Genomic DNA, 22942 nt, shown 5'->3' on the forward strand with positions numbered 1-22942 from the left:
CAGAACTTAGCAGGAGGGATCTAATCTAATCTAATCTAAAGGGAACTGGCCTTACATGTTCTTGGTCCTCACTGCTCACAGGACCTAAATTTACATTGATTTCTGTGGTCTCAGCATTTCTTCTTAGTAACTATTACTTTTCGTCATTATTGCCTTTTATTTTTCTACATCATCCCTCCCCCCACCCATTATTCCCTCCCCCCCCCCCCCCCCCCCCCTCTCTCTCTCTCTCTCTCTCTCTCTCTCTCTCTCTCTCTCTCTCTCTCTCTCTCTGCGCCATGTTTGATGCACTTACAAGGGAATGGTCCAATCCAACATGTCACAACCCACCCTGAAATTTTTTATTTGTGACAAATACAATAAAAGAAATGCACTGTCAAAATTTTAGGTGCTAAGACACACTGCAAGTATTTTTTAAAAATCACACGAAGAACTGCTCATGGCAGCAGTTCATGCAGCACTTCCTGCCTGGTGCATGATTAGCCATGACAGGATTATGTAGTGCCGATATCTGGAGTGACACAAGTGAATTTTAAGCATCTAAACCATACAAAAAAAAGTCACATACCATTAATGTGTTGAATATGAGGCGGTTTGTATTGCCAGCCAAAACTGACTGGTCAATGCAGTGTTTGATGTTACGTTAAAGGCAACTTCCATTAACCATGACTTTAATTTAAATGTAATATTTGTTACATGTACAACATTTTATAGCAGTTCCTGCTTGTGATAATTTTTCCGTAATGCATATTTTAGTAATAATGAAACAATTCCTTGTTTATTCTCCATAGTTGTCACAATAAAGCAAAGTCTCATTTGATGATGAAAACATAAATTTTCCGTACACAAGGCACACTTGACAAAATTAAAATTAATGCTTTCAGGCATGTCACAGTAATTATATGTTTTATTTAGACAGAATTGTCCTAGAGTAAGAATGTATACCAAGCATACTTCAAATAATTCGTAAGATGTGCCAGAGCAAACTTACAATGCACAAATGACAGATACTTAAGAATACTGTTCTCCTGATAAACCTCAAATTACATGGAGCTATCAGAAATTATATTATCCAACAATTTTCATAAAATACATGCTACAGTCAAAAAAATCTTTATTGAGAATGATGTTCAGGAGGAATGTGAGTTAAATCAATAGTCTTTTCATCCTCGTTCTGAAAGATTCTGCTATTATGATGTCCAGGCCAAAAGTCCACAAGAACAGTGGATTACTTTCTACAACTGGTTAGAAACCATTTTGAATGTAATTTTAAAAATTATTCTTTCTTGTTTTTCCAGATTGCGGTAGGTAGGTTATACGATATTTGATAGTAAACATCCCTTTTTTTTTAATTTTTGGTCATAATATACCATGAGATCCCTGAAGACAGATAAAAACCTGCAGAAACAGTAATCCACTCATAATTATCATTGTCCTTGTATATGGATGTGCGCAACAGACTCTTGTCTTTTTTCGCCTCAGAATGATAAAGTGGGGTTTGCTCTGTATGATCAGCATTAGACACAGCAGATGCAGGGATAGCAGCAACCCTCTTCATCATGTTGGCTACGATTTATGGCATCTCCTCTACACTTTTACAGGAAGTAAACTCCACTGTTTCATGACTCTGTGTACTGTATGATTTCTTGAATTTGCACAACCAGGCTGAAGACAACTTGGAATCGGCAATGTTCATCTCAGTTGTGATTTGGAGGGTCCAGTCTCATAGATCTCCATCAATAACAGTGCATTGTCTCCTATGAGCAGCTCTACATGGCTTGTGTCACAAGAAATCTCTTCTAAAGAACTGTTGTTCATGTTATTTGTTCAAGTTTAGGAGTTTATGTTGGTTATTAATGGCAGGCAATGGGGCTTTGTGACCACCTGTTCAGTAAATCTTCCAGATAATTTTTCTTTCACAGTTTTGTGAGTTACATGTTGGTGCATATTTATTACTTCTTGTGAGTCTGCCTTCCCTTTATACAGTTCATGCTCAGCTTTTATGAAGCAATACCGGGTTTGCACACTGCTTAACATTAAGTGTTAAACACAATGAATATTAATTCAGTTTTATCTCATTGCAAATACTTTCAGTACCGCATGTACGATTGTGCTGAGTTATGTTATCTGTTTATCAATATGCCATCAGCAAAGGCTGTGCACCTGCCATATTGCGCATGCACTGTTTGGTATAACTCTGGCAGGATGTACAATTCTGCAGCCACCTGAAGAGCAAGGGAATTTGGTAAGGTTCAACAGTTTGTAAAAAAATGTTTACAGTGCGTCTTATCAGCCGAGGTTTTGATAGGGTCTTTCTTTCAACGTCTTCTTCCAGTATAAAATATTTCAGTGCATGTTTCAAATGTCAGATTGGACAGTTATATTGTTAGCTTTCTGCTCATATTGACTCATATATGGTGCTTTTTCAGTGATCTGTGCATTGCTTATTACTCTGTCTTCCATCGGATTAAAGCTCTCAGGTTTTAAATCTCATCTGGTACACACATCAGCAGTCTGTCTTTCCTTCTCATTCCAGCCAATAAGTCTTTCCTGACTTGGTGTTTTGGGTGACTTTTCCATAACTATCTGTATTTCCTCCTGCTGCCACTTTGTAAGAAGATTTTTCATCTATCCAATTATATTATATTTCCCAACATCAATTATTTTTGTTGATATAATTTGCATTAAGTTTTAGTAAAATCTCCCACACCCTGTACCATTATTTATGAATCAGGCAGTTCGACTGGTGAACTACTATTAAAATCATTACATAAACTTTGAAAAGTGTTCTGAGGTTTCTCTTTCTGACTGAAATTTACATTTATTAAACCTTCTGTGTTTAGTGGTCTTTGTGCATTGCTGTTTTCAGTCACTTCATGTTATGTGGTGTCATGATTTCAGTTTTATGTCAAGCTTGCTTAATAACAAGAGTTAAAAACTTTATTAATTTTCTGTACCAATCTTGTATTTTATTAGGAAAGAATATGGTCAGTTTGCATATTTGGAGGGACATGAATATCGAATGTATAATACCTATGATGTTCATTTTTATGCCTCATTTGCACTGGCTAAATTGTGGCCAAAACTGCAGGAGACTGTTCAGTACAACATGCTGGATGCTATTGAAAATGAGATAGATACAGTGCGCACTCACTTGTTTGATGGGCATTCCAGTAAAAGAAAAGTAAAAGATACAGTTCCACATGATATTGGTGATCCAGGTCAGTAAACTGTTAGATGTATCACAATTTTGAAATCAGCTGCTTAAACTGATCTTTACACAATATGCACATACATATATACTAGGACCTTTTTTTTAAAAGTGTCCCTTATTTTTACAGGAAAAAGTACTGATCGAAACTAGAAAAAGATCCTCTGAACATGTGTCCAGAAGCCTACTCTCCATGAGATATGGGCCATTCTGATCTGTGATAGTTGTCTGTCTGTTGAGGTTATTGAGGGTACTTGATATGGTTACCACTTACTCTTGCTCATCTTTCAGCTTCCCTCCTCAAAGAATCATGAAGTCATGGGAACACATCTGGCTGCCTTTGTAGTTCGTCAGAGGTGTGGGTCACGTGCTCATGTAATGTGTGCATATGGCAGTATTCATTCCTCTGTATCTGGCATGCAAAATGTGGGAGATCTGCTGTGATCCTTTGTGCATGTTGTGAATGATTCAATGTCTGCATGTCACTGGAACAATCTACAAAACTTTTGGTCCCCAGATGTAGTGTAGTGTTGATGATGTGGTTTTGTGTACATGACACATACCTGTCAGTCAATGCTGTTGCCCATTTTCCTTAAGGAGTAATAGAACTCCATTTCATGGTTTCGTTGTTCACACTTACTATTCTTGTTCTAATTCTAGCACAACATCAGAATGTGACAAACAGAATAGCTGATTTAGCAGAAAGCTGTAAGTGGTGTGTCAAACAGCTGCATCAGTGCCATAGCAATAAACATATACAAACACAACTGATAAGTTATGAGCAACGAACATCAGCAGGAAGGCAGCGTACATCACTGAGCACTGACCATTCTCGAGACAAGTGAAGTTGCCCAAATTGCAAGAAGCATTTGTTTCCTGATGTATGTTTATACCACTACTTTTTGACCAGTACTGTTTACCGTACTAATATGGGACACTTTTTTTAAACATCTTGTATTTTTGTATGGGGACACAGATCAAACACTAATAGTTATTTACTTTTCTTGGTACATCATTATTTTATTTCAAAGAATTTGTGTCTTAAATTAGGAAAATAATGTGTATGAATGAAGCATGGTGTGATGATCTGCCAAATTCATTCTGAATACTGACATTTATAAAAACCACCTTCTAATGTCTGTTACTTTTCTTCTTTATGTAATTATTATTATTTTGCTGTGCAGCATTGGAACAAATGACTGAGGCTTTCTTAATTATTGACTTCATCACCTTGAGGATCAGAACATGCTGACAAAGAATTTTTGAGTAACAGAAACTCCTGCATAGCAACCACACACAAAATATGAGGAAAGTCAAGCACTCATTCTTAGCTGATGTATGTGGGGCACATAGACCATTGTATTTAGAGGTATAAAGTTCTTTCGAGTTAGTGCTCTTACTCTGGTGTTGAGTGTGTCACACACACACACACACACACACACACACACACACGAGGAGGAAAGGAGCTAGGAAGGGGTAAGATGTATGGGTATGGATTAGAGGGATGGAGGAGGGGGGGGAGAGAGAGAGAGAGAGAGAGAGAGAGAGAGAGAGAGAGATGAGGGGGGGAGGGAAGGAGGGGGGAGCAAATGGAGAGAGAGAAGGGGGGGAGGGGAAGAGGACTGTGAAGAAAAAATAAGTTAATGGTTTGGAAAATACCAGGAGGGAGATGTGAGGGTGTCGGTGCTCATATATAAGTTTCTGGTTGAGGGGTTTGTGAGGACAGAGGATATGTTAGATGATGAGTTAAAATTCCTATCTACATATTTCAGAGAGCTCATATTCTGGGGATGGGGACGGGGAGGGTGACAGATCAGATGGCACACAGGTATTCAAGCAGCTGTTGAAGTTGTTGTTGAGGTGTGCAGGATGTTTAGCAACTGAATGATTTGAGTTAGTTGCTGTTTAGATAATACAGTAATTGAAACACGGCTGGTGTATAATATGGCTTTTTCACATGTAGTAAATATTTTATCGGATAGGAAATGCCTGTGACAGGGTCACAGTAGGTGGTCATGGATTAGTATATAGGATGGATCTTTTCAGCCTTCATGAAATCTCAACGACATCCTTCTCCAGGGCTATGACACACAAAAATTAACTTACGATCAGTTCACAGCACTCCAGATGAGGACACTTCTGTTGTTGGATTAGGTATTGTGGTACTCGCTCACTTCCAACTCACCTTAAAAGAAGGTCTTTGAGCAAGGTCTGGAGATAGATGCAAAATCATTTCTAAAATTTATTGAGAATGCATAGTTGCTGTGCATCAGCTTAAATTTTCATGGGAATTTCTTTCACATGAGTGTTCATTGAACTGAAAAAAGACTGTACATTAATCTTTGACAAGCGTGTGTAGAAGAATGGGATTAACCACCTTAACTTGAAAATCATCTGTTATGTAATGGTTGTACGTTGCACCGAGTAGTGTGCAATTGGCTCTGTTACCAATTTGAGTGCTCCAGGAGCAAAAACTGCTTTTCGAGGATTGGGCACAGTTATGTTTCAACTAAGGACATCCATGAGTATTATAACATAAGATGTTAGACATCACAGTGATTCCATTGGTGCCTTAAAACTAGATGAATACACCTGACCTGCAATATAAAACCCATTATTGTACCCTGGCCAAGCACACTTCCTAACATACTGCAGCTGTTCCATGTTACCATATAGAAATTCCAAATGAAGTATTCAATGCCAAAGCAGGAAAAGTGATCAAGGTAACATTCTATGGAGGTGAGGTTGCACATGTGAAAGTTCTCCTTAGATGGCAGTTGTCTGGAATCACATAGATATTATCACTGATGACTTCATCATGTGTGATGTTTGATGTTTATAATGTATGTATTCTGAGATACAGAGGCAACTGTGCTGATGATGACTAATGCAAAATATGTCCAGCCAACACACACATTATTATGAGGATGATTATCAGTGATAAAATCCAATCTTCTGAATTTGTCACTTTACCAAAATACTATCATAATATATTCATAAAACAATACTTTACCTGCATTATATTGATGGGAAGTCTGGGTCATGTGTTTCCTTCACAATGAGGTGTCCAAGGGCTCTGTACTACTTTCAGTTGTGAAATCTGAGCTAATTAACTCATTCGCAAAACACCATTTAACCTAACTGATAAAGCTGATTGGTCCAATCAGTGAAATAAGTGGAAATACATTAAACAAATCTAATTATAATTTCAAACCTTGTAAAAGGGACTGCAACAACATTCAGTTGTTAGTTGTTGATACACCAAGTATAACTGATAGAAATTTTAAATAAAAACAGTCTTGATGAAGGCTGTTGTTGTTGTTGTTGTTGTTGTTGTTGTTGTTGTGGTCTTCAGTCCTGAGACTGGTTTGATGCAGCTCTCCATGCTACTCTATCCTGTACAAGCTTCTTCATCTTCCAGTACCTACTGCAACCTACATCCTTCTGAATCTGCTTGGTGTATTCATCTCGTGGTCTCCCTCTACGATATTTACCCTCCACGCTGCCCTCCAATACTAAATTGGTGATCCCTTGATGGTAGCACCACATTCCGAAAGCTTCTATTCTCTTCTTGTCTAAACTATTTATCGTCCATGTTTCACTTCCATACATGGCTACACTCCATACAAATACTTTCAGAAACGACTTCCTGACACTTAAATCTATACTCAATGTTAACGAATTTCTCTTCTTCAGGAACGCTTTCCTTCCCATTGCCAGTCTACATTTTATATCCTCTCTACTTTGACCATCATCAGTTATTTTGCTCCCCAAATAGCAAAACTCCTTTACTACTTTAAGTGTCTCATTTCCTAATCTAATACCCTCAGCATCACCCGACTTAATTCGACTACATTCCATTATCCTCATTTTGCTTTTTTTGATGTTCATCTTATATCCTCCCTTCAAGACACTATCCATTCCGTTCAACTGCTCTTCCAAGTCCTTTGATGTCTCTGACAGAATTACAACGTCATCGGCGAACCTCAAAGTTTTAATTTCTTCTCCATGGATTTTAATACCTACTCCGAATTTTTCTTTTGTTTCCTTTACTGCTTGCTCAATATAAAGATTGAATAACATCGGGGAGAGGCTACAACCCTGTCTCACTCCCTTCCCAACCCCTGCTCCTCTTTCATGCCCCTCAGCTCTTATAACAGCCATTTGGTTTCTACACAAATTGTAAATAGCCTTTCGCGCCCTATATTTTACCCCTGCCACCTTCAGAATTTGAAAGAGAGTATTCCAGTCAACATTGTCAAAAGCTTTCTCTAAGTCTACAAATGCTAGAAACGTAGGTTTGCCTTTCCTTAATCTAGCTTCTAAGATAAGTCTTAAGGTCAGTATTGCCTCACGTGTTCCAATATTTGTACGGAATCCGAACTGATCTTCTCCGAGGTCGGCTTCTACCAGTTTTTCCATTTGTCTGTAAAGAATTCGCGTTAGTATTTTGCAGCTGTGACTTGATGAAGGCTGTATTAATGAAAATCAGCATTGACGTAAATCATTATGTCAGATCTTAATACAAGTCTTTAAGGGAATCCAGAAGCTTTGTAATAATATCAGCAGTGGCAACGTAAGCATTTGCTTTCGTCATGGAAAATCTCTTAAAACTCATGTGCTACTTTCAGAAAGTCACTTGAATGCCAGGATCAAGTGACTCCTTCACACCAGTTATGAAATTACCATCAGAGTCTCTTTTTACTTAATGCATTTTAACAGTTGTGAAGTAATTGGCTGTAATTTCTGAAAAATTATCGTTGTCTTCAAATTGGGCGTTGTAAGAACAGTCAGATTCTTCTAATATGAAGTTGATGCTTTCATCTGTTGAAGAATCTGGTTCTTTTGGAGCAAGTTTCTTCTTTTTAATTTTCTTTCATTCTCTGGCAGAGGCTTCTTCTTCAAGGCAGGCTTTCAAATGTAAACTTATAAAAATAAGAGATTATCCTTTCTTTCAGCCATGACTATCACTTTTTCGGGGAACACATTGAAGGAGTAGAAGCAAGGCTTCAGGAGGCACAGATAATTCAGCCTAGAATTCTTGCTCATGAAGACATGAAGGAATAAGGTTACCAGTAGATGTATTCAAAGTTGAAGGAACTGGATCAGTAGGAGACACAGGAGAAAATGGATGAAGTGGATTTGGAACTGTTTTAGGAACATTATTTTCTGAAACAAATTTTGTTCTTAAGTGGCTCAACAGACTGTTCTGTCACAGATGAGCTTCACCAAATGTTTTATGGTTATTGCCAATACTATGATGTTAGATGATTTTTTAAAATTAAAAGATCTGTAAATTACAAAAGCAAAAAATTATTATATGTGGTTAACTGGACCAACCCATGTAAGATAACTGCCTTGATGTCCCATTAACCAATCATTTTTTATTTCTAAGTCTCTGAAACAACTGCTTCGCTAAGGTTAATCAAAAACAAAACAAACTGTTGTAAAAAGTAAACACAATTATTATGGTGTATTTGGCTTTTCCAAAACTCTATTTGAAGTAACAAACAATAAACAAAATTATTGGGGAAGAAAACTTCTTACCACAGGAGAAAAAAACCTTCAAAACATTTTCTTGATACTTTTCAACTGTTTCTAGTAGCATAAGTTGTTAGGCCTGGGTATTTTGTTGAGCCATTCATTACAGGACACAGGAAACAACTTCTTTTAGAATTTGAAAGCAAGCACCAGTTGACTTGATCTGTCTGGTTAATCTGAGTCTCCTATGTCAATATTTATGCCTGTGCGTAAGGTTACATAAGCACTTTTTTTGCCCATTTCAGATTCAGTGCTATTTATTGGCTGCTAATGTTGGTTTTGGGAGCCTAGAGCACAGAAAGATTGCCCATGAAGATATACCATGCGAGTGACCAAAAGGTCTTTTGGCAATCGCAAAGCCTTGATGCAAATAGCTACCCTTGAGTATCATAGAGGTGCTGAGAATGAAACAACATGATTGGAAAGCATGGATTTTTAAATTTTGGCATACCAAGGCCGTTTGACAAGATCCTGCATTGGAATACTGTGGTGTGTGTTGAAAAAGCCTCCCAAATCATTAGCTTGCTGTTTTCTTTTCAGATGTAGGAGCAAAGCTGCAGCCTGTCCATTTTCCTTTGTGGTGTAGCTGTAGAGTTGGTGCATGGTGATGCTAAAATTCCCAAGTTCAGTTCCAACAAACTGACAATATCTATAATTTAATGTAAACAAGTTCTGGAAAATTTCTTGATTGTGGTGTATTTTTGAATCTTTGAAACTTTGTATAAGTAGCACTACTATCATTTCAGAGAGCAGTCTAGCTCTCCCTTTTTCTGTTTGTATAGTATGCCTGCTTTCAGTGCTATAAATTGATTGTCAGTGATCCTGTTTTCTGTTATGTTACCTGATTTCGGTCACCACATGAGCATAGATAAAGACTGCCAGAATGGAAAATTGTGTTAGAGCTGGTGTCTAAAAGAAAGGAAAAAATGACCTATACATATTGAGTTACTGTGTATTCAATAGGAAGGAAAAAGAAGAAAGAAGTGTGTGAAAATATAAGTTGTGTAGAAAAGGAAGGAGATTTCATCATATAACAAAAGTGATATGTAAATGATACAGCTGCAGAATGCAAACACAGAAGCACCTAATAATATATAAATTAATAATGCAATGCAAGAGTTACATTGCTTGATAGGACAATAAGCAGTAGTTAAATGGATGAATAAAGAGCAGTGGGATGATGATAACTAGAGAGACAGGTGATGTGAACTGAAGCGGCCATTAGTTCATGAATAAACAAGTTAAATACTCAGTGGCAGAATTAGAATCTTGTCCAAGAAATTATTAGGAGAGAAAGAAATTAAAGGGATACATAAATCTGAAGAAGAGTGATTAGAATGGGTGGTGGTAAGTAGGAAATATGAAAGACATTGTTTATGAATGTTGTGTATTGAGGTAGCTCTGGCTGTTGAAAGAGTAATGAAATGTAAGAACTTTTTTTGGATCTAACTGGATCCAAACTGGAAATGATAAAGGATGCAGATGAAATTTATGATAATGTGCCGATTTTAGAGTTTTTTGGACCTGTATGGTTGTTCCCCTATTGTTTCTTATTCCTTTCCATGTTATTTTGGGTATATTGTATATTTCTGTTGGTAATAAGTAAGCATCATGGATAAGCAAGTTTTTGCTCAAGATGTGATTCAGCATCTGATAGATAAAGTTACTGAATAAGGACAACAAAGTTAGGAAAGGAGGGAACAGCCACATGCAGTGCAGCACCTTTCTTTGATACTGACACCACTTTGTTGGTCAATTCATTTGCTTGGAAATAAAGAGAATATGTCATTATGTTTTTTGATAATTTGGATACAGCTGCTAGTTTAAGAAATTGGGTTAATAACCAGTTTAATGGATATTCCAGAAACATAAGGGATCGGTAGAGTTTTGTGGACCACATTCGCAAAATTGATGTCAATACATATAAACTCACTGAGGGTGATGGTGTGAATTAGACCATTTTACAGAAGCTGTACAGGGAGCACTTGATGAGTCTTTATGGGATATACAGCCAGAAATGTCTCATAGAGTTTGTATGGAATTCCCAAAGACTCTGAATGAAACAGTGGAAACCGTGGTGACACTAGCTGAAGTTGATGTGGTTACCAAACCACAAGAAAAGGAGGCAAATTTAACTCTGATATCAAATGTTTTAGATGTGGCTATACAGGTCATATAAAGTGTAATTGTAGGGACAACATTATCAGGATGGAAATGTACAAACAAAAGTTTGCAAAGATAGGGAAGGTGGCCACAAGGCGGACCTTGTACCCCCCACTGTTAAATGGGGCAGTAGGTGGTGTGTCCAGTGTACAGTACTCACAGTAAGGATTCATACAGGTCAGCTCTGGGTGGAGTCAGTGGCTGACTTTTTTCTAACTGGTTATGTGAAAGGAAAGTTATGCGTATTTTTTTAATGTGGTGGCTCCCAAGTATATGTGGTAAGTAAGAACGTACTTGGTGTAGTAGAACTGAATCAGCCATGCTGGGGGTTAAGGGTTTAATTGGGGGTCATTTTAATTCATTTGGTTCAACAGTGCTAGGATTATGACTGAGGGGAAGTCCTCCCCATGGTTGTCAGTGGCTATGAAGTTGGTTTAGATTTCATGGTTGCACATCATGTCAAAGTTGAGTTGGAAGGCCATTTAGTAGAACTGAATGAACCCCAATTTCATCTTGGTTTTATGGCTAGAAAACTATTACCATTGCAATGATCATCCCTAGGCCAAGTAACGATCTTCTTGCAAAACAAAGTGACGTTTTTCCAGACTGAGTGTTAACCATGTAGGATGTAAATGGTCAAAAACCTGGCATAAACAAATCGTATGCTCCTAGGTATCCTTGGAGAGCACAATATCATTTGAATAGACCATGTATTTCATTGAGATTAACCCTCACAATATACCATCTAACAATCTGTGGAAAGCTGTTGTCATGTTTTTCAGTCCAAAAGGCAAGCGATGATATTGATAATGACAAGATGGAGTTGAGCACCTTGTTTCTGGAAAATCTTCAGGCACTATCTCCAGTTGATGGTACCCACTTCATAGGCCCACAGTTATTAAATAATGACACTGGCCCAGGTTACCTGAGATCTCTGTTACATTAGACATAGGGTAGTCTGTATTTTTTTCTGGTTTAAATAATGGTAATCACAACAAAACCTATACGCATTACAGCCAACCGATAATTTATTTGGGATGATGATAAGAGTGCAGACTAAGGACTATTACTCTCTCCCATAATCCCATCTTTTGAAGCTGACAGTGTAGGAAAAGATAGATTGTTACTTACCGTAAAGATGAGACATTAAGTTGCAGACAGACAAAATTAAGACACTTATACATAAGCTGTCGGGCACAGTTTTTGTCAAAAAGGAAACACACACCTTTCATTCACACAAGCAACCACGCGCGCGGGCGCGCGCACACACACACACACACACACACACACACACACACACACACACACACACACACCTGACTCCAACTCCGGTGGCTTGCACTAGATTCTGAAAACTGTAAGGCTCTTCTAAAGTGATGTCATATATTGCTGGTTTATGAACTGAATTACAGTGAAAACACTCAACTCAACTGTTAGAGTTCCAGTATCTTCTGCTGTTGTTATTCCTGCAGAGAGAACCTGTATATTAGGCTTGACAAAAGTGCCAACATATTGTCGATGTGGATGTGCAGCTGCAACCTACATGCCTCTAATCTTTGAGCAACAGTGTCATACGTCTTGAGAGTCCTGAATGCAAATCATTTCACATTCTTGATACTTTCACATCTGATTTAGTATCTCTTCCTTATGTGTACATAAATTCTCGATGTTAGAGACTGTATAGTGATCTTTGTCTATGAGAAGGCTCGTTGTAAGGCCTTTGTGGATATAATGGAGCTTCTGTACGACTTCTCCACTCCAAAAGTGATGGCCTGCCAGGTGGAGGTAACAGTCTGGCCATACACGGGGGCTGTTGTTTGACATCTGTAGCATCAGGTACACATCACAAAGTTCTGTAACCAACTTGCATCATCTAATTTTGATGTTACTCTCTCTCTCTCTCTCTCTCTCTCTCTCTCTGCAGTAGGTCACGCTCGGTTGTGGTTTGGTTTATGAAGCTGTGCTGCAACTATTCTGATTGTAGAAAAAATGAGCATCTGTTTTTCAGTAAATAGCATGTGCATTTTTAAGGGATGTGTATCTTTTATTTGGTGTTGCAATTCTTGCCATGGCACTGTTAAAATTACACACGCAAAATGTTACAGAACATTCCGCGTGAAGCCTACTTCATACATTGATATTGACACATGACAGTTATGATGCTGATCACATATTAGGATCACAGAATCAATACCAACAATCAGCATAACAATTCTTGGCATTTAACACTAGTTTGCTCAAGATATTAATAGTCGTCATTCGTGATGTCACACACGCGACCTCACTCGAACAAGGTCTCCACCCAACTCTTAATGCAACCTGATTGTACAATTAATAATTCCATGAAGAAACCTTTGAATGATTAACACACTTTAAAAATTTCATATTCAGTGACCTCACACTTGTGAACATTCATGTTCACCACCACCACCAAGTCAAAATCACATGCCTGCAGGAGTTTATTTTATTATTTTGTTTTTTATATTTTTTATCATTTTTACTATCTTGTTATTTTGTTTCAAATTTTTTATTGATTTTGTTAATTTTTTGTTTTATAGTTATTCACACTTTCTTCACATAGGCATGACACTAAAAGAGCACACAAAATATTAAATACTGTGCAACGTTTGTGATGCTGCTGATGTATGTAAATAGTGTGTATTAATTAGATAAAATTATAAAACGACCATCTATATTGCACAGATAAACTTACCTTAAAAGCTTACTATATCATGAGCTGAACGATTTGCACAACAAATAATAAACTATTGGAACATAACTCGTATCTTATAATTATTGTCCTTTTTTATTTAATGTGTGCAATAATAATAACTGAAAATTAGGGAACCACCACTAGAAAGCTCATGTGAATAATTTTGGCGTGAAATGTTCCAACAACCAATCGAAATTAAGTATGAGTACGATTAGCTGAAAGAAGCAGAACAACTGCAAAACAATGTATGCATGACAAAATACTATCAACTTTTCAATAATGTATGGAAATTGATGAAGTTAAGCTTGTTTTCTCCAAAAATAAATTTTCTACAAGATACCATAGCAGATCTTGAAGAAAACACAGTGAAACATTTCGTATTAGGTAGAAATAAAGTGACTTTTTCTCCAGTTTTCAGGTTAGTCTAATTTTGTGTGTGCTCATCAATGAAGCTTTAAATGCTCAACTGAAAAGTATCTCACACTGTACTGGGCTGCGCATAATTCTGGTTTGGTGCACATGTGGTTTTCCACATCCAAGATTTTTTGATGGTTTTAAGCCAGTGGTAGATAAAATCTCTAATATACAAACAACAAAACAATAAAGAAACTTCCTGGCACATTAAAACTGTGCGCCGAACTGAGACTCGAACTTGGGACCTTTGCCTTTCCCAGGCCAGTGCTCTACCAACTGAGCTACCCAAGCACTATTCATGGCCCATCCTCAAAGCTCTACTTCTGCCAGTACCTTTTCTCTTGCCTTCCAAACTTCACAGAAGCTCTCCTGCGAAACTTGCAGGACTAGCATTCATGGAAGAAAGGATATTGCAGAGATGTGGATTTGGCACAGCATGGGGGATGTTTACAGAATGAAATTTCCACTCTGCAGCAGAATGTGCACTGATGTGAAACTTCCTGGCAGATTAAAACTGTGTACCAGACCGAGACTCGAACTCAGGAACTTTGCCTTTGGCGAGCAAGTGCTATACCACAGTTTTCATCTGCCAGGAAGTTTCACATCAGCGCACACTCCACTACAGAGTGGAAATTTCATTCTGGAAACAAAACAATAATAAACTGTAATAACTAGTTTCTTTAATTATATCCAAATGCAACAATTAAAATGCAACACATTTCTGCAAATTCAGTTTCATGTGCAGGCATCTGATTTTTTGCATGTAAAACCTGAATAATGAAAGAGTTTATGCAAATGCTTTTTATCATTATGGTAAGAATATATTTTTTATGATCATCTGTATAACTTTAAACCATCTCAGCATGTGTGATTCACATAAAGTCAGATTTTACACATATTTTGTGTGCAAATTTAGACTGGTGTATCTTGGCAACTGATAAAGCTTCCACAAAGCAGCAGGATGTCCATTAATTACATGTATTTCTTTGCCTTCTTATAAAATTTGAACCAGTTCACACAAGTTTGAAAGATACAAGTGCCACAATCATAAAAAGCTTATAAAATGTATTCTCATTTTTTCTTTTTTTTTCCATGTAAAATCTGACTTGAGCTAGATTTTTAAAGTGAATTTTCAATTTTATCATAAGAAAGCATTTTTATTTGATGATTAAAAGTCTTCTGGGTGTTGTAACATGTCATTGTATACAATACTTTAATTATAAACTGTAAAACCCTTTTTACACTGGCCATGGAAGCCTACTTAGGACTTTATCCATTTATCTATCTTCATGCAAAGTTTGAACCAATTCATACAAGTTTAAAGTATAGGGATAGTACACTTCAAAAACCTCCCAGAAAACAGGTTTTCTGTTTTGCACATAACACCCAAACAGTGGTGACTGTTTTGCGTATAAGATCTGAACAGTGCACTTAGAAATGGTGCAATTAGCTGAGCTTTAATTTCAAACCAATTAAAACCTTTTGCAAAAGGAATTAATCGATTCGCACGATTTGCCTTAGCAGAGCTCTGGTTCAGTGTTCAAATGTTACTTAATATACTGTAACGTAGCTACAGGAGGCAGATGTTCAAATGGCTGCTGGTCCAAGTTAAATAAACCAAACCTTTTTACCCCCCATTCCTAGCTCAGGAACCGAGCACCAAGAACGCCCCTCCACCCCCCCCCCCCCCCCCCCAATCAATGATTCTGAACATGTTGTTTTTATATGTTTTTGTTAAAGTGCTTCCGCCCAGTAATGATTACAGTTTAAGTGGATTGTAGTGCTTTCTAGTTTACGGTAAGAGTAGTGTCATGTGTGACTAATGTGGATGTTGTCGTAGGTTAATTGGTATGGGAGAAACATGTTAGAATTGTGGGTTCATGCTACACTAGGGAGAACACAGTGGGAAACCAGGTGTCAGATGAGGCTCTACCATGGAGTTGTATATTATGCAGTGCAGGTGAGAAAAGAAAATCATGGAACAGTGAAGAAAGATTTTTGCCCTCCAGGCAGGTTTAGAAATGACATATTTTGAATTAGATAGCTTGAAATGGGAAAGAAATAATGGGAGTTTGAAGAAAGTGACAAATAGTAGGCAAAAGGAAAAGCCTCAAGAAATCACTTTCCCTATTTCCCTATTCTGGTTAGCAATTAGTTTGATTTGAGACCTGAAATAGGAGAAAAGACTTGACCAGTTTTTGAGCTCAGTAGGGTGCAGCAGGTCGTAGTGAGATGTTGATGGAGGGGATAAGGTCTTTTAGTCAGAGGTGCAGGAAACAGCATGCTTAAAACTTAGGATATGGCATTAAAGCTGGCCTGGAGGAAATAGGAGCAGCCCAATACACACTCATGTGAGGTTTATGGAAGTTCTACAGTGAAACAGCCAGACCTGGATTAAATGACTGTTAGCCATGTGAACAAAGAGCTGAACGAATTGTTTCCAACAAAAGTATCACATCTGTGCCATGCCTGTAGCTTTGATTTGGAGATAAGTATAAACTACTCATGACCTGCACCTGAATAGGAGGAGGAAGGAAAGACGCAGAACATCTCGCAGAATGTGTAAGTGAGATTGCAATCAAACAAGACAAAATCCCTGTGATTACCGAAGTCAAAGGGACATACTTTTCAGGTTTGAGTCAGATAACAGACACACAGTATTGAAAGAAATTAGAGCAGAAGAGGACTATAACACACACAATGTTTTCCATTAAAATATTAATTTTTTTCATTAGAACATTAGAGGGTTGAAAAAAAAATGATGAGCTTCTTGTATGCCTAGAAGATGTGGAAACTTCTTGCTGAACACCATGTGACCACCGGGATGGAGGAGTTAAATATCAAGGATTATAGACTTGCATCACTTTCATATAGAGTTAACATGGAAAAAGGAGGAGTTGCAACATATGTAAAAGTTGCACCCGAAGAGAAAAAAAAATTGCCACAAATAGTTTATTTGCTGATTAGAACATAGAAGCATGTGCTTGTGAATTGCTACTACAGAATACTTCTCTAATAATTGTAACAGTCTACAAATCCCCTCCAGAAAATTTTCATCTATTTATTAGAAATCTAGATGCATTATTGAGCTGTTTGTCAGACAAAATGAAAGAGTAATTCATGGAGATTTCAATGTAGATTTCTTAAAAGACAAGGACAGGAAAAATGAAGTAGAATTATTATTTTGTTGTTGAAATCTAATTTCAGTAGTCAGTTTTCCAAATTGTGTGGAGCAAGATAGGAGAAAACTGATTGATAACATTTTTATAGACATTCCTGGAGATTAATGGAAATAAACAGTAAGGCACCTTACAATCCTGAGATAGCTTTATACAAAGCAGTGAGACTTATCAATGAGAACAGGATACCATGTTTTAAGAGTAAGTTTAAAAGTGGTATTATTGGATGAGGAATATATAAAAAGAGCTGCTAATGTTGAATTCAATTTATTCTGTAGTAAATTTGTGTAAGTATTTGAAAGTTGCTTTCCTAAAAAATTATCCTGAGCAAGACAAGTAAGCTGTGGAATTAAAATCTCTTGCAAGAGGAGGAGGGAAATTTATATAAATGCAAGAGTAAGTCAAGATTTGATATTACTTGCATACTACAAAAAATTCTGTACTGTTTAAGAGAATTCATTAAAAGACATAAGTATTAACATCCTGGCAGAAATTAATATTGCAGATAATAAGAGTAAAGATATATGCAATACAAATGGGAGCATGGACAGCCAGTATGTGTACAAGATACCATAACAATTAAACTAAATGACAATGTTGTGACTTATAATTCACAAGTTGCAAGTAGTTTTAGTAATCACTTTCTAAATGTAGTAGGAAGAATTGGATTAAATGCTTCAGTTGAAGAAGCAAGAGAATATATTAGAAATGCCGTTAACAAAATTTTAAGCAAATAGAAGTAACACCAACATCCTTCTCGGAAATTAATAGAATTCTAAAATACGAAAGCTCTTGTGGATTTCATGGAATTTCAAACAGAATTTTGAAAAGTTGTTCTGACTTAACAAGTAATGTCCTAAGTGATATATGCAATGCATCACTGGCACAGGGATGTTTTACAGTCAGGTTAAAATATGCAACTGTTGAACTTCTTCATAAGAAAGGTGACAAGACAGACTTAAACAAGTGTTGTCCAGTTTCCATACTGACATCTTTTTCCAAAATATTTGAAAAAGTTATTTACTCAAGAATGGTCTTGCATTTAAGTTGAAACAATTTACTTAGCTTATCACAATTTGGATTCCAAAAGGATTACTTGACTGAGAATGCTATTTATGCATTCACTCATCAAACATCAAAAGCCTTAAATAATAAAAAAAGTGCCAGTTGTAGGGAAAGACAGATTGCTACTTACCGTAAAGAAGACACACAAAGTTGCAGGCACAATTAAAAGGCACTTACATAAAGCTTTTGCCCGTAGCCTTCAGCAGCAAAAGAGAAGCACACACCATTCACACAAACAAGCAAACACACTTCACGCACACATGACCTCCAGCTCCAGCATATTGGGCCAGAATCTCGAGACACATTAAGTGTCTTCTTTAGATAAGTAGCAATCTGTCTTTTCCTACATTGTTGATATTCCTATCTGGAGTTTCGATTGTTTAATATAGCCAGTTGGTATTTTTTTGTGATTGTTCCAAGGTGTTTGATTGTGTAGGTAATGTCACTTTCTTAGAAAACCTCAAGTTTTATGGAATTGGTGGATTTATATATGCTTGGTTTGAATTATACGTAACAAACAGAATGCAAAAGGTTGTGCTGAATAATTCACACAGTGTCAGGAGGAAAGAAAATTTTAGTGTCGGGGGACAAATCACAAAGGGAGTTCCACAGAATTCAATTTTGGGTCCACTCCTATTTCTTCCAGAGCCAACAAGCAGAATTGGTACTTTTTGCAGGAAATACTAGTGTTGTTGTAAATCCTATTAGAGAGAAACCAACAGAAGAGTTAGTAAATTATATTTTACAAAGAATTATAAAATAGTTCTCAGGAAATGGACACTCCTTAAATTTTGGCAAAAAGAGAAAAACTGCACTAGTTCAGTTCTGTACAACAAATAGTCATACTGACGATTGCAACAATTGATGTAGCACATCAGCAGGAGTCAGTAAATTGCGTAGAATGCTCCAAATTTTTGGGTGTACATATTGATAAAAAACTGAACTGGAAGAAAGATACAAAGAATTAAGTTCAGCTACTTTGGCTCTTCATATAATTGCTGGTCTTGGAAACAAATGATTCAGACCCTGCTGACATATTTTGCACATATCCATTCAATAATGTCTTACAGAATAATTGTCTGTGGTAACTTGTATATGGCTACATTTGATAATGAAATTCATAATCAGTAATCTGTCGCTATTTAAGAGTTAACTGTTATGTCCATACCTACAACACTAGGAGGAATAAATGACCTTTATTACCCATTATTAAATCTGTCGGTGGCTCAGAAAGGATTTCAACATGCAGAAATAAAAATGTTTGATCATTTACTGTGTAACATAAAAGATCTGAGAGATAGCAAAACAAGTTTTAAATGTAACTTAAAATTATTTCTCCTGCACTAATTTCTACTTAAAAACAAGTAGCCAGTAAGAAAAAAGGCAGTTGCGTGAGTAGGACTAAAATAATAATTTGTTTATTAATGTTAAAACAATCATCTATACATATTCTGTACATTGTCTCATTCCACATCATTTTGATAAAAGAATTCTTCAGATGATCTGTGGAACATGTAACTAACTAGATGGTTACCTGTTAGACTCATTAACTTGCCTTTTGTGCATTACAAGACATTGTACCCTCTCCATTTTCTTAACACAAACTTTGACCTTTTGTCACTCACCGTTGTGGCTCTTTGCACCTGTTACTTATTCATTTGAAAATATTTTCAAGTTATGACCTATCTTAGCCGGCCGGAGTGGCCGTGCGGTTCTAGGCGCTACAGTCTGGAACCGAGTGACCGCTACGGTCGCAGGTTCGAATCCTGCCTCTGGCATGGATGTGTGTGATGTCCTTAGGTTAGTTAGGTTTAATTAGTTCTAAGTTCTAGGTGACTGATGACCTCAGAAGTTAAGTCGCATAGTGCTCAGAGCCATTTTTATGACCTATCTTATCTAATAGTTTGTCATGGAAGCCATCTAGAGGAATCCTCCCTAGAAACCCAGAATCCTAAACCTCTCACATGGTTCAGATTCATTGAAGACATCTTCGTGATCTGGATTGAGGATGAGGACACCCTATCCACATTCCTCCTGAACCTCAACAACTTCTCCCCCATTTGCTTCACCTGATCCTACTCAACCCAACAAGTTACAATTCTAGATGTTGACCTCCACATCAAAGATGGTAACAACAGTACCACCATCCGTATCAAAACTACTAACCACCAGCAATACCTCCACTTTGACAGCTGCCACCCATTCCATACCAAGAAATCCCTTCCATACAGCCTAGCCACCTGTGGTGATCGCATCTGCAGTGACAACCACTCCTTCTCAAAATGCACTGAAGGTTTCATTGAAGCTGTCACAGACCATAATTATCCTCCCAACTATGTACAAAAACAAATCTCCTGTGCCTTATCTTTCCAGTCTCCCACCACCTCCCAAAGTCCCATTGTCCGGCCACAGAGGAGCGTTCCCCTCGTAACTCAGTACCACCCAGGACTGGAGCAACTGAATATTTTCTCCACCAGGGTTTGGACTACCTCTCATTGTGTCCTGAAATGAGAAATGTCCTGCTCACTATTCTTCTCACCCTTTCCACAGTGGTATTCTGCCATCCACCAAACCTACACAATATACTCGTCCTTCCTTACACAACTCCTGCTTCCAACCCCTTTCCTCATGGCTCATACCCCTTAATAGACCTAGATGCAAGACCTGTCCCATATGTCCTCACAACACCACCACCACCACCACCACCACCACCACCACCACCACCTTCAGTCTGGTCACAAACATCACCTATCCCAACAAAGGCAGGGCTACCTGTGAAACCAGTCATCTTATCTACAAGCTGAGCTGCAACCACTGTGCTGCATTCTATGTGGGCATGACAACCAATAAGCTGTCTGTCTGCATGAATGGCCACCGACAAACTGTGGCCAAGAAACAACTGGACCACCATGATGCTGAGCATGCCTCCCAACATGACATTCTTTATTTCAATGTCTGCTTCTCAGCCTGTTCCATATGGATCCTTCCCACCAACACCAGTTATTCTGAATTGCGCAGGTGAGAACTTTCCCCGCAATACATCCTACGTTCTCGTAACCCTCCTGGCCCCAATCTTCATTATTCATTGTCCTCACCCATCCAGCCCCTTCCCTGTTCACATTCCAGTACTACACAGCTGTCACTCCACCATCACATCCAGTCTTTTTACTCTCTCCTTTTCCACTATCCCCCCCCCCCTCCCCACTCCCTACCTCTACCCTTCCCTCTGTCTTACCTACAGCACTTCACTATCTGCCACTCCTACCATACTATCCCTCCCCCTCCCTGCCCCAGCCTCCTCCTTACCTCAACCCAGTCACCTCCTCCATCAAGCACGGGTGCTGCTGCTCGAAGTGTGGTTTCAGTTGCCTAAGACTGCAGTCGTATGTGTGAGTTGTGTTTGCGTGAGTGTGTGGGTCTGTCGTCTAAGGTTGATGAAGGCCTTACTGGCCAAAAGTTTTATTTGTGACAATTTTGTTGTTATGCCTATCTGTGACTCGGCATCTCCGCTATATGGTGAGTAGCAGCTTATCTTTTCATGATATTGTTACATTTCTTCCTGGATCTTCCAGTGTTTGAGTTTGTCATGTTTATTATTTGCACCTTTTTCTAATAGACACTCTCATTCCTGGTTTTTAAGATAAAGAAAATTTAACTCTGTGCTTCAATGGTTGGCGAATGTATGATTATACATGAAATGAAATACAAATAATATGAGCAGTGATGCAGGCCCTTCAACCTCCTCGGGCCTTTAGGCTCACAATATATGACCTACAAACCTCCTGTCACGACCTATCCTCCCATTTGTTGTTGTGTGTGATTTAGCACTGGTGTACATCATTTCTCAGTAGCAGTGTGTTATTCCATGTTCACATACCGGTATCTATTTGCTTTTCAACATGTCCTGCATTGCTACTCAATTGGTGAAAATAACCAGCAATTCTATATCTTCAGCTGACCCTCTCTGAATTTTGTTGCACAATTCCCTCCCTTTATAATTGTCTTTGAACAGATCTTTGCTAAATCTTTGTTCAAATGAAGTTTTGCAAACCTTTTCTAACTTGAAGCTCTGTGCATATTAGATATTTGATAATCAAATTATTTCACTTCTGGTCTCTCTTTACTTGACCATCATTAGATTCATTTACAGTAGTTTGAAGAAGCCCATGTGCTCAGTTGACCTCTTTATTATTAGATAATATTCCCAAAACGTTATCTTCTAGATATACTGTCTTCCCAACTCTTGACTCTTTTTTTTTCCCCTCTAGAAATTGTAACTTCTGTTATTAGCTATTTGAGTTTTTGATCTATGTTATCAGTGGAATTTTGAACTTTTCCAAAAGAAGCACCAAGCCTTTAATCTATTTTTTCAAAATTTTCCTCAACAGAATGATTAATTTCTTTTAGTCAATTTTTAGTTGTTTCCTGGTTTTTCTGAAATTATTAGTTTTTTTATTTAATCCCTTTGTAAAACGTATCTTCATCTTTCACACTCAGTATGATCTGCCATATTATTTTCTATGGATCTACTCATTATGCTAAGATTGCAGACTGTTGTGCACTCAATGTGGCATTGTGCTGAGCTACACAGAGATAAGATCAGCCTACCATAAATTTTGAGATGTCTGGCCACATGTTGATGTGTTGTGCTGTGTT

At 37.6% G+C, this 22942-nt stretch overlaps 1 protein-coding gene across 1 annotated transcript in view; it reads left to right on the plus strand.

The window, feature by feature from the left end:
* Positions 1–22942, plus strand: part of LOC126190965 (non-lysosomal glucosylceramidase) — a 250969-nt gene that overhangs the window by 158788 nt on the left and 69239 nt on the right. Inside the window, exon 11 of the mRNA XM_049931627.1 lies at positions 2977–3221. Within this exon, the coding sequence (XP_049787584.1) occupies positions 2977–3221 (245 nt within the window). The remainder of the gene's footprint in view (positions 1–2976; positions 3222–22942) is intronic.

Source organism: Schistocerca cancellata, chromosome 6 (assembly GCF_023864275.1).
Source record: "Schistocerca cancellata isolate TAMUIC-IGC-003103 chromosome 6, iqSchCanc2.1, whole genome shotgun sequence".
Lineage (NCBI taxonomy): Eukaryota > Metazoa > Arthropoda > Insecta > Orthoptera > Acrididae > Schistocerca > Schistocerca cancellata.